General features: G+C 39.6%; 1 protein-coding gene across 1 annotated transcript; it reads right to left on the reverse strand.

Moving 5' to 3' along the window:
* Nucleotides 1-2,000: 2,000 nt before the first annotated feature.
* Nucleotides 2,001-10,184, reverse strand: oacyl (O-acyltransferase like). Its single transcript, XM_029253085.1, has 15 exons — nt 10,037-10,184; nt 8,812-8,945; nt 8,636-8,714; nt 7,980-8,115; nt 7,604-7,830; nt 5,628-5,798; nt 5,434-5,536; nt 5,128-5,229; nt 4,302-4,467; nt 4,075-4,154; nt 3,877-3,987; nt 3,640-3,763; nt 2,647-2,833; nt 2,287-2,429; nt 2,001-2,105 (listed from the first exon to the last, which is right to left on the reverse strand). Exons 1-15 carry the CDS (start codon nt 10,182-10,184, stop codon nt 2,001-2,003), a joined length of 2,016 nt encoding a protein of 671 aa, XP_029108918.1.
* Nucleotides 10,185-11,941: the final 1,757 nt, after the last annotated feature.

Here is an 11,941-nt window from a genome sequence, read left to right on the forward strand (position 1 = left end):
GTGCAAAGGGTAGTGCTGCTGTCTCACTGCACCTGGACTGTTTAAGTCTGTATGGAGTTTGTAAATTGTGTGTGCAGGTTTCCTCTAGGTGCTCTGGTTTCCTCCCACAGTCCAAAGACATGGGTTTCAGGTGAATTTAAGGCCTGTATTTGAATGTGCATTGCCACCCTTTTCATTTTATGGCTGGACTTCCCTTTAAGGAAATCATATAAAGCAGAATGGCATGCTGTCCTGCGTCTGACGTTTTTATAAAAGGGGCAACACTTTACTGGATGAGTTATCTTGGTCACAGCAGTGTTCAGGGTACAGTTACAGTGGGAGATTCTGCTTCTCACATGCACATTAAACCTGCAGGCAGTCGAAGACATGTTGGTAGACATTTTAGTTAGTGACTTTTAAAGTGTCCTAATCAGCTTTTGATAATAAAATTAATTACTACATCATTCATGGATGACTTTCAAGGATGTTCCCGACAAACCTGGCAAAGAGGGCATTAGGTTGTGGGCCTGCATCAGGAATTATTGATGCTCTAATGTCCCAGTCATGCAGATCAGAGCAGCTGGCAAACGGTAAAGTCACTACTGCAAGTTGGAGCCACTGAGAGAAGCTGTTTTTTCAGACCTTATTCTTTAAAAAAAAAAAAAAAAAAAAAAATTGGTAGGAGGTTATCAGGATCCATCTGTCCTGTGTTTTATGCACCAACTTGATCAATGAACATTGCTGCATCAAGTGGAAAGTAACAAACTAGGTTTACTTAAGAATCACGTCTGCAGGCATGTCTCTTTCTCTGTCTCCTAGTATAATGTACAAATTGTATTTTCGCTGAGATGTACGTCGCTTTGGAGAAAAGCATCTGTTAAATGAATAAATGTAAATGTAAATGTGTAGGAGACCTACAGTCAGTAGGCTGTGAAGTAACCAGCCACCTAGTAAGGAAGGACCTGACAAGGACTCAGATTTTGTCATCCTTGGTAATGACTCTGGCACACCGAATTGTGTCAGTGTGTATCAGTCATCATGACAGCCTGGTGAGTGAGTTCAGACCAGTACTGCGGTTGTCTAGAATTTCGGCTATGTAAGATTGCTGAGTAGTGGAGTGCACTTCCGCAGACAGATTTCCCTGACCGAGCGTACGGAATGCCTACTTGGTTAGTGTCTCCATTTGCCTGAGGGTTTGTGGACATACTTTCACATCTGGAGCACTTTCTGGTCATACCAGGCTGATGCTGAAAATTTTGAGGGGGCTGTGATGAATTGCCTTTGGATTTAACACAGGCTCTGTTGCCATTTTAGCACTGTTGGAGCAGCAGTGATTCCAGGGTGGTGAGACTCCCTCCGAGGCAGTCTGGCACCATTATTTCCCCAACAGCGATGCAGAGCTGACCTAGCGATGCAGTTTTTGTGATGATGTTGATGCATTGGAAAACCCAAAGAATGACTTTATGGTGAAGCCAGCCAAGGAGAAGGTGGTGGAGCAATGAAGGCCCAGTATCAGTGTAGCCTCATGTCTTTGGGAGCAGAACCTATTTTCCAAGGTCAGGGGTGATGATCCAAGGGTGTTTTCCAACATCAAGGATCTACACATACAGGCCTAGGTGCTTCTACTGTGCAGTGTGGGATCGGGTTGAAACAATTTGACTGTGCGCAGTAACAACGTGTTCAGGCTCCAACTCCAGCTCAAAAGTTAACCAACATACCACTGCATGTTCCATAGTAAAAATTGTAAAATCAACACAAACACATTTTAATAGTAATCATTTTGTAGACTCAATCCAAAAACTCATATCGATATTTTTCCAGTTCTTTTGTAGAAGTTATATTTCTGCTCTGTGTTGTTAATATAAAATGTGTACCATTACACAACAAAAGTTAGAATTGGTTTGAATGTAGCAAAGCATAAATACAGTTTAATACTACCTGTTACAGCCTCAGAAAAGGTATATGACACTATTACTATGTATTGTTACTATGTACTCCTGTCTTCCATGTTGTCCTCTGGCTTACGTGTCGCACCTTTTCAGAAACAGGTAAGGCTTTTCAATGAGTACGGTGAAAACGTATCCCAAAATCACAGCCAAAACCATGTGTCCCACGAAGAGGTAGAACTGCAGGAAGAAAGGACAGGGACATGGCATATCAAAATAAAAAATACAAAAGGATAAAGGATAAGTACAGTAAATTCAAATGAAGTCACAGCAAGGTGAAGAACAGTGTACTGTAGTACGTAAAAGCTCTCCGGCGGGGGTCGGGGGGAGGATATAGTTATTACTGAAACCAAATACTCACAAAATTGATGTCGGTGTAATGGATGGGCGTGTCCTGTTCTCCGTTGTATAAGATAATTAAAATGGGATGAATCAGATAGCAGGCAAAGCTGATGTTTGAAAGAGGAACCCACACATTTAGCGACAGTATTTTATTGATTAATCCTGTACGGAGAGACAAAGGGGAAATGTTTCATGCAATGTAATGTCAGGTTTGTATGCCATACTTTACATCGCTGTGCAATACATTTATTTACTTCAATGTAATGAGCTGGGATTCTAGAAATATATGTTTATTCACTCTTTTATGCTTTGTAATGGATTAAACATGTTTGTCCCACGGGTGAAATCCTTTGTACCAGTCCCTGCTACTAGTCCTCACCTCCATATCCTTCTTCACAGGCCACGATGATCCACGCCACAGCCATTGCCCACAGGGTGCGGTGGAGCCCCTGATACACGGCGAGTGGCCCTGACGGCTGGCTGGGAACAAGCCGCAGCGCGTACGGTAGGCCAGCTATCAGTGCCATGACTGACAGGGAGATGACCCAGCCTACTGCAGCTTGCCGCTGAAACAGCAGAGCAAGGATCAGCACTTCTGCGTGATTTGTCCAGGGCAAAGCTAAACCCAACTCACTTGGTTTCACTGTGCTTGCACATCATGAGCATTCTGTAAGTCCTCCTTTATATATATAGAGATGTAAATGATGGAATAGTAAATAATTACAATAATCACGATTACATTTACATTTATTCATTTAGCAGATGCTTTTCTCCAAAGCGACTTACACCTCAAAGAACAATACGAAAAGTGCATCACATTGACAGAAGGAGAGATTTGGATGCAGACACATGATCCTTGAGTACAGTTAATTTGTCACATACCAACATATAAACCAGTACACATTACAATAGTAGCTGTACATAGGCATTTTAAATTATTAAACAAATTATTAAAAAGTACTAAACTGATAACATCAGAAACAACAACAATAATGAAGAAGATGATGATAATAATAATAATAATAATAATAATAATAATAACAACAACAACAATAATAATAATAATAATAATAATAATAATAATAATAATACATCTTGTTAAATTTTTCATGTCCAGACAAGAAACTATTACACACAATGTTTCGCTTGTTATGCAACACTGCTACACGCTGGTCAGCAACAGTAAGTTCATCCTTGAAGAGGGAGAAGTCATTTCAGTATCAAAAGGGAAGTGTTATAGCTCTAGAACGCAATTATGTAGGATCCAACGTTTTCAGCATATTATATGGCCGAATTATGCATCCCATGTCGGTGTCAGTGAGGTGAAAGTACTAATGGTCATTTATAAAGTGTGTGTTGAAAACTTTGTTACCTTGTGATTTAAAAGGCATTGCTTCCCGGTCTTCAGAAATATTCCTGCAAGGATCCCGACCAAATATGGCCCATATCTGGTGTAAGGTTTGTTGTAGTAATACTGAAAATATGCTTCACAGGTGCTGAGAAAAAAAGAGTAAAAACAAACCACTTTGAAAATATGACCTGATATTATTTCCAGTATTCTGTGTTTTTCTGCACTTGATATTTTCTGCGACTGTATGTATGTCCTTACAGTGTAGTTGGTTGGTGAACCGGTAGATGCAGAAAAGCTGTGAGCAAAGCACTGGTTAGACAGGAGATGACCAGGAGAATAGTGACAAACGCAAGCAGGACATGTTTGTTTCTGTAAGAGAAAAGAAAGGAGAGAATTTACAGTTTTGTCAAAGTACAGAATCTCATATTTCTCATTTGATGTTAAGAGTAAACTTACAATCTGTAAATGAAGATGACCAATGGAGTTGTGATGTAAAATTGGAAATCAATGGACAGATACCACGTCCAGGGGGCACACTGTAAAGTAAGGTCATTCACAGGATTTAAGACATGAACCATTATTCAAGTGAGTTCAAACATACATACATATATATATACATAGATGCCACTGTTTCCAATTTTCCAGACACTGAAAACATTTAATTTAATCACAGGATGACTCACAATGTCAGTAACTGTGAGCAAGTTATTCATCAGGAGTAGGTTGGACCACCAGTACTTCTTGCAGCTCAAGATCTGATCCTCCACAATGAACCAGAAAGAACCTTCCGGAATGACAGAGAGGAATCCGATGACCAGGCACACTATAAAAATGTGGAGGGGCTGGACCCTGGTAGAGACATGCAAGGCAATGCTTGGCAATATCGCAATTCTTAGATGACAAATGTGAAATTCAATACAAGTCATGAAGATAAGTCCAAGAGTCGGTTCATGGTACTTTTTGTGTCTCTCTCTAGTACAAACAGCTGAAATTACAATACTGATTTAACAAACCATGAAAACTATCAATGGATGATTTAAAAAATGCAAGACCCCAAGGTTCCAACTAAATTTAATAAAATTATATATGTTTTAATAAAGTCCAAGAGTCGGTTGCTGGTACATCCTTGACAAGAGTTCTTTCCCGCATTTCTTTAGCAAATTTGAAGCCATTATGAAAGTTTAAAAATGCAATCCCATTGAAGCCTATTAAGACAAAAATAAGTTATGCCCAGGCATTGTTAAAACTGAGGGAAGGACCTTTCCAAAAGCTGCAAAAATAAGAAAAATGAACAAAAGCGAAGGATGACATACTCCCCACACCAATAGAAAAATTTTGTAAGCCTACTAAATGAAACCATTGTGAAGTCGGAAAAAATATGTTCCTTGAGGACTATTCAGTTAATAAAAAGTTTACCTCCATTTCTCCTCAGCCGTAAAGTGAAGCTGTTCGAGATCAACAAGGAAAATAACGATTAAAAATCCACTAAAGATATCTTAGCCCTCTTACCTTTTTAACCTCTTGAAGAGGAAGCTGACCACCAGCCCCGGGCTTAGTTTGTCATCTGCCCTTTGAATGGTGCTGAGAAGCGATTTAGCGCTCAAAAGCCCGCTGTGACAGAATGGAGGGAACGTTCTCGATTAGACAGCGGTAAGAAAAGACGTTTACAACAGCCCGACATGCACCTGAGAGGGTGAGAACTGTCGACAGGTACAGTGTTACGCCATTTGCCCAATTTGTGGGGCCATCGGGACAGGAGCCATCACACACACATCATTGCATTTCACCTCTTCCACTTGTTCATTGACTCCTTACCCCAAAAGCAGAAATGTATCTACAGCCAGGTAAACAGGGCCACTGAAAGCAAATATGTAGAGAGGATTTTTCTCCACTCGTTCCTTCCACCTTTTATTATTATCTGTGAATGCAACAAACCATGGTAAATGAGCCTTTCGTTGCTCCCTTGACTGCACAGTAATGAAAAACGCACATTTTTTTGGGATATGTACCCAGGTTGTACCAAGCACTGATCTGTACACTGTGCCCAGAGATGATCCACAGCAGGCTGAGAACCCGGATGCCGTTAAGAGAAGAGTAGCGTCCCCTCGAACCTGTGGTGCTCAACACTCCGGCCGAGGTGTTCTGGAGGGAGAACCCATAGAGGGAGTCGAACAAGTGACCTACCGGGGAAAGCCAAAGGACTGTTAGACAAAGCTAAACCCTTGCTGGCAAGATTAACCAAAGAGTTATTCCAAAAATTGCAACCATAATTAACATACAATAATACACAGGGAAAGATATTCAACCCCTCGTGCCAAAAACCAAGGGGGCTAGACAAACCAACCATGCCACAATATACCATCCCTCCCAAAACCAACCAATTCCCTTCACAAAAAATATCATGGGCAAACACCATCCTCCTTGCCGGGAGCCACCGCGTGCACTTCGTTGGGGTTGTCAAGTGGGCACCTTCCTTCATTGATGTTTCATTGAATTGAGCCCACTACACCTCCAGAAGGCTCAACAGCGAGATCTGGCGTCCCAGACCCACCCCCCTCCATGCCCACAGTGCCATCCCAGCGACTCCACCCACCAAAAAAACCACCCCAACCACCAACAACCAACCAATACACCATACCAGCATATGGAGGTGACAACAAAACTCAAACCATTGATGTTCACCTAGGTGAGTACTCCCCACTCAAGTGTGCTTCCCCCAAACACCCTGGTGCCTTCTCATCCACAACCACTGACTAGATCTTTCTGCTACCTCTGACAAGCCTTTAATGGCTGCTCTTAACGACTGACCCCTAAAACCAAACTCCAACAGCAGCGACGTGGTTGATTTTGCAACAAACCCTCTAGTACCGATCTCCACTGGTCTAATAACGCACTGCCAGCCTCGCTCCCTCACCTCACCAGCCAACTCAGTGTACTTCAATTTCTTCCTCTCAAAGGCATCTTCCAATGAGTCTTCGAAAGGTATTGTTAATTCAATGAAGTACACTATCCGTGCGCCCTCGGAGTACAGCACAATATCGGGTCTCAACGCCGTGATCGCAATGCACTGCGGCATCTGCAGTTGTTTTCCCACGTCCGCCAACAACTTCCAGTCACGCACTTCACCCCATTTAAAACTCGTATCACCACGACCACGCGCGTGACTTATAACACTCTCCCCCAATAACATAGTAGTGACTTTTGTACAGAGCAGAGACTTTATAGAAGAATCCTATTGATCTTCAGCTTTGAACCGTATATCTGCCCTAAACTGCTTCTGTTAATGTGGCCCAGCTTTACACAAGGCTGAATCACTGCAACTTATATTGATAAAAGCAGCGGCTAAGTGTAGTATTGAAATATGTTACACTTATTCATTCAGCTGTTGCTTTTCTCCAAAGAGACTTACATCGATTTACTCCATTGACACAACTGAGTCATTTTTACTGTAGCAGTTCAGGGTGGGTACCTTGCTCAAGGGTACTACTGCAAGAGATGTGATTTGAACCTGCAACCCCTTAGTCCAAAAGCAGTAGTACCAACCAATATGGTACCTGCTGATCTCTCCCACAGAACTGAATATTTAGTTCTAAATATGGCATGTTGTGCTACCAAAGTCAAACTATTCTGGTATTCTTTCACAGTTTATTCTATTTATCTGGGCAGAAAAAAAGCAGATTGAAGAACTTCCCTGCTAATGGTCCTGTTAATAGCAACACTACATTTATTCATTTCGCTGATGCTTTTCTCCAAAGTGACTTAAGATGTTAATCGACCTGCGATTATTTACTCATTGGTACAAATGGGTAATTTGTACTGGAGTAACTCACAGTAAGTACTTTGCTCAAGGACACTACAGGCAGAAGTGAGAGTCAAGCCTGCAACCTTTCGGTCCAAAGGGAGCACTTCCAACCACTACACTACCAGGTGTCATTGTTAGGGACTGAAGTTAACCCTTTAAGTGTATACTTGCTCTTTTTGAGGCTGCTTTCGATGCCCTTCCTGCATTCCTCCTGTGCCGTTTCTGGAGCAGTGCTTTTGTTATTGCTGATCTTCGGAGAGCCGCACGAGACAAGGCTCCCATAGTGTTTTAAATCCTTGCTCCAGGCCAAGTCAACCCTTGGACTGACTTCTTTTTGCTGTGTCCATTGAATGATGGCCACATACACAGTCGCCAAAAGAGGGATTGCCATCAACACGCAGCACACAATCCTGTAGGAATTATATAAAACATACCATAAAAATAAAAAACAAGACTGCAGTAGAAAAAAAAAAAAACTGTACAATGCAGTTTAATTTTTCAAATCATAGTAAAGGCCTTCATACATAATTTAATTTAAAAATAAACACCTTTTACTCACAGGCAAATGACAGTTGAAATATCTGGAGGAAGAGTGTTTTTAACACAGTGTGTTATGTAGAAAGCTTGTGTAGATTTGGGAAGAAGCACAGATGGTACTGGAGGAATCAGTGATGTCTTTCCCGCGTGAAAGATGTCTGGAAATTTATAAAAATGGTCGGTAAAAGGTCTTTTTCTTAAACAATTTAAAACACTATCACGCAAAAAATGGAAATATGCGTCTCAGAAAAAGTGAACGTCAGTTTGATCATAATGATGCCATTGTTTTACAATTTATATTTAATAAACGGAAAATAATGAATTCATTCAACCAAGATAAAATCATTTGTGAATATTTACATTTATTCGCTTAGCTGACACTTTTCTTCAAAGCAATTTACAGTGTTAATGTACCAATCATCATTTAGCCATTTATACAGCTGGGTCATTTTGCTAGGGCTATTTAGCGTAAGTACCGCGCTCAAGGGTACTACAGCTGGAGGTGAGGTTCAAATCCGAAGGCTTTGGGGGCCAAAGGAAGCAGCACTAACCACTACACTACCAGCTGCCCCAATATTTTTGAATTGGTCGGTTCCACGTTTGAAGGATGTGCATGTTTGTTTTTATTCCATGTGAGGGACTGATAAAAATAAAACTGAGTGAATGCGTCATACGTACCATGAACAACTAATGTCTGTACTTCATCTTCCTCACATGAGTCCGGAACACATATGCCGACAAAATACTGGACTGGATCCTGTTTCATAACCAATACGAGGACAAAACTACACAAATGAGGCCAGCGACAGGTTAAATAACGTGTTGCTCTGCATAAATGAACGCGGTTTCTTTACCTGTTTTATGAACACTTGACAATACCTCCCTCTGAAGTGAGGAGCACGCACTGACAAGCACTCTTGCAGTGATCCAGGGCGGTTCATGTTTCCACCCACGATATCGCTGGCAATTTTCCCAAAGGCATCATACACTGGCGAGAAAAGCAAGGATGAAGCAAGAATAATTTTAATAAGTGTTTTTCCCCATTTACACTCAAAATTTTTGAGTTGCGAACTTCTGAAGTCTTGAGTCTATGTGTGTGTTTCTCTGACACGCTGCCATTCGCTGCCGATGCTGTCTTCACACACTGCAGGATGCATCATAGTGCAAATACCTGAAATATTGTCTACAGCTCATATTTGTGTCAAATGGTGAATCGTATGCATAGTATACAGCTAAAAAGAAGAAATTACTTTTAAATTTATTCCATATTACAACACTGCAAGTGGTAATGTAGGGAAAGTTATTTTCTAATAAGATCTGAATATTTACCTAGAACCTGTACTTATGCAGTTTGACAACATACTCTGAAATTTCACAACAGTTAATTTCTATGTGTGTATTTATTCATTGCCAAATGTTTTACTGAAAATAATATTTGCACTTTTATATTTAAAGACCTTAAAGTTATTAACTTGCATGTATTTTGCTGACTTCCTAAAGTCTTGTATATGTTTTTGACACACATGAGATCATGTGCTGTCATTTTCTGTAAAATGTTTCTCAGATATGCCAGTTTCTAATAATTAGTTGATACAAAGGTTGGAAGAGATTCTTAATTTACAGTTCTAAAAGATACAATGAAAAAAACAGAAAAAAATGTTACACACTGGTGCCATTATTTTACACAATGCAACTTTGAAAATCGTATGTTTAATCCTCGAATCATCAGAAAGGTATTAATAGCATAGTCTAATATTAAATATGTTCACAGAGTAAAAATTAGCTCAAGGTTATTCTGGAGACTTCAGGCTTTTTTGTGCCTCTCTCTAGTATAAATAGCTGAAATGACAATACTGATTTAACAAACCATGAAAACTATCAAAAGATGATTTAAAAAATCCAAGACTCCAAGGTTCCAACTACATTCAATAAAATTATATATGTTTTAATAAATCATAGAGCAGAACAAATCCCCGATCTCAGACTTTCGAAGTTCGACCACATGTGATCATGCAGTATAATGCACAGTAACATTTACATGTTACAGTAAAAAGAAGACACCAAATGGCTTGTACTTACTTAGTGTTGCATATTTGCTGGGATTATCTTCATGCAGTTCCAAAAGAAAGGTCTCAGTGTCGTTGAGGCATTTTTGCGATATGTTGTAGAAATTAAAACAGGTACAAAGTATTGCATGGACCAGGATGAGGCCACATTGAAGGAGCATCCTGAGACCTAAGGCTTGAGTGTGGCCCCTGGCCAAGCCCTCGCTTTATATATAATGTGCCCAAGTCACCTGATCACATATGAACGACCTCTTGTCACACAATATCAAAGACGGTTCGCAAAATCTCCATGCAAATTGAAGCTTCACTACTGCAGATCACCAGAGATCCTAGTGCTGTAAGTTACAAAGTTTAAACTGAAAAAACATTTCTATGTGTTTTTTTCTTTTCTTTACATTTCTATTGAAGCTCAAACCTCGGTGCATTGTGTAAGTTTGATATTAATGATGAATGTGCATATTTTCTGCTTTAGGAAAAAAATGAAAAAATGAATTGTATAGATGATGCAAATAAGGAGGAATATTACATTAAAATGTGTTTTCTGAATCTGGTAACACTAAGATGGTTTGGTGTATCTTGACGTGTTGTGGATTAGCTAATACTTTCTTCTGCCCACCCGAGTACTAAATGTAACTGATTCATCTTGTTGTGGTTAAATAATTATGAAAAATTTAATCAAAGAGTCACAACAGGTGTCAATCAGAACAGCATTATACCATCAATCGCACATCACTGCAGAGGTTTATTTCATTTATTGACACCAATAACCATTTATACAGGAACATTTGACACCTACACCTAAACAGCAGCAAGACACATACTAAGAAACAATTAGCAACCTTTAATGGTCTCTCATGCAATTATATTTTCTACGCAAAAATATTTATTTGGAAAGTAAAAAAAGAAACCTGACAAAACATAAATGTTGGGGTTTCTGAAGGAATACATGACATTAAAAAAGCACCCCGAAACAGAAAAGCACAAATATAGATTTTTCCTACTTTCTTACACAATGTTTTGTTACTTCCTTTTTTAAAATGTAAAACACTTTTCAAAAATTAATAACATTGAATAATGGCTACAGCTAACTGCCAGCTAAGAACATGTAACCGTTTCCAGTTTCACATTTATATAAACATTCTTAAATTCAAAAGGCAAGTCTGATTTTTTTTTTTTTTTATTTTTTCACCAAATAAAATGGACGAGGTTCATTTCCCTTGCCATTTGTGGACTATTCACAGAGTTGACGTTAACTAAAGGAATGATACGCTTTGGGAACCTTCTCTGAGAACGTTGATTGGCAAGAAGAAAGAACAGGAGTGCTGATGTTTATAGTACAGACTATTAGTGTCCTATCTTGGCACAAGAGAACCTTAAGCTTACTCACTCAGTCACCTAATTATTCTCTTTCTCCATTGAAAAATAACATGAAGAAAACTTGTTACAGTCCAGTCCAACAGGACTAAGTGCCAGGAAGCAAGCTCTGACAGATGAGTACAAAGCACCATAGCCACGGCAATGCGACTGCAGGATGGCAAAAGTTGCGCTAATTTATCCACAGAATTTACTGAGCACATGGTTTCGCTTGACAAGCTGTGAAACAATAAGCCCTTTAAAGCCACATTTCCTCCATTCTTAGGTGGTCGTCCCTAAAGTGACCCTCGGGTTGGTTTATCTCCTTGTATGGACAAAAACAGTTCAGCACATTCCATCATTTTTGATCATGCGCCGATAGAAATAAGAAGAAATTATTAAATCTGGCTGGTCATGCTTTACCAGCAATCATTTTTGGAACAATTACCATACAAGTTGTTTGTGGCTTAGATTAACACATTTAATTTCATTTAACAGGATGATGCCTTTCATATTAACTAAAAGAAAGAGGCTATTTAACAAGGTATGTGCAAAGAAAACCACT

Source organism: Scleropages formosus, chromosome 6 (genome assembly GCF_900964775.1).
Source record: "Scleropages formosus chromosome 6, fSclFor1.1, whole genome shotgun sequence".
Taxonomy (NCBI): domain Eukaryota; kingdom Metazoa; phylum Chordata; class Actinopteri; order Osteoglossiformes; family Osteoglossidae; genus Scleropages; species Scleropages formosus.

Bases quoted from the DNA above. Each gene is read 5' to 3' on its own strand.
- oacyl (XM_029253085.1), bottom strand. From the start codon at position 10,184: ATGCTCCTTCAATGTGGCCTCATCCTGGTCCATGCAATACTTTGTACC. The intron at 5,537-5,627 runs GTACATATCCCA...TTGCATTCACAG, and splicing joins CAGTGCTTGGTACAACCTGG to ATAATAATAAAAGGTGGAAG. The intron at 5,230-5,433 runs GTAAGGAGTCAA...ATTCTGTCACAG, and splicing joins GATACATTTCTGCTTTTGGG to CGGGCTTTTGAGCGCTAAAT.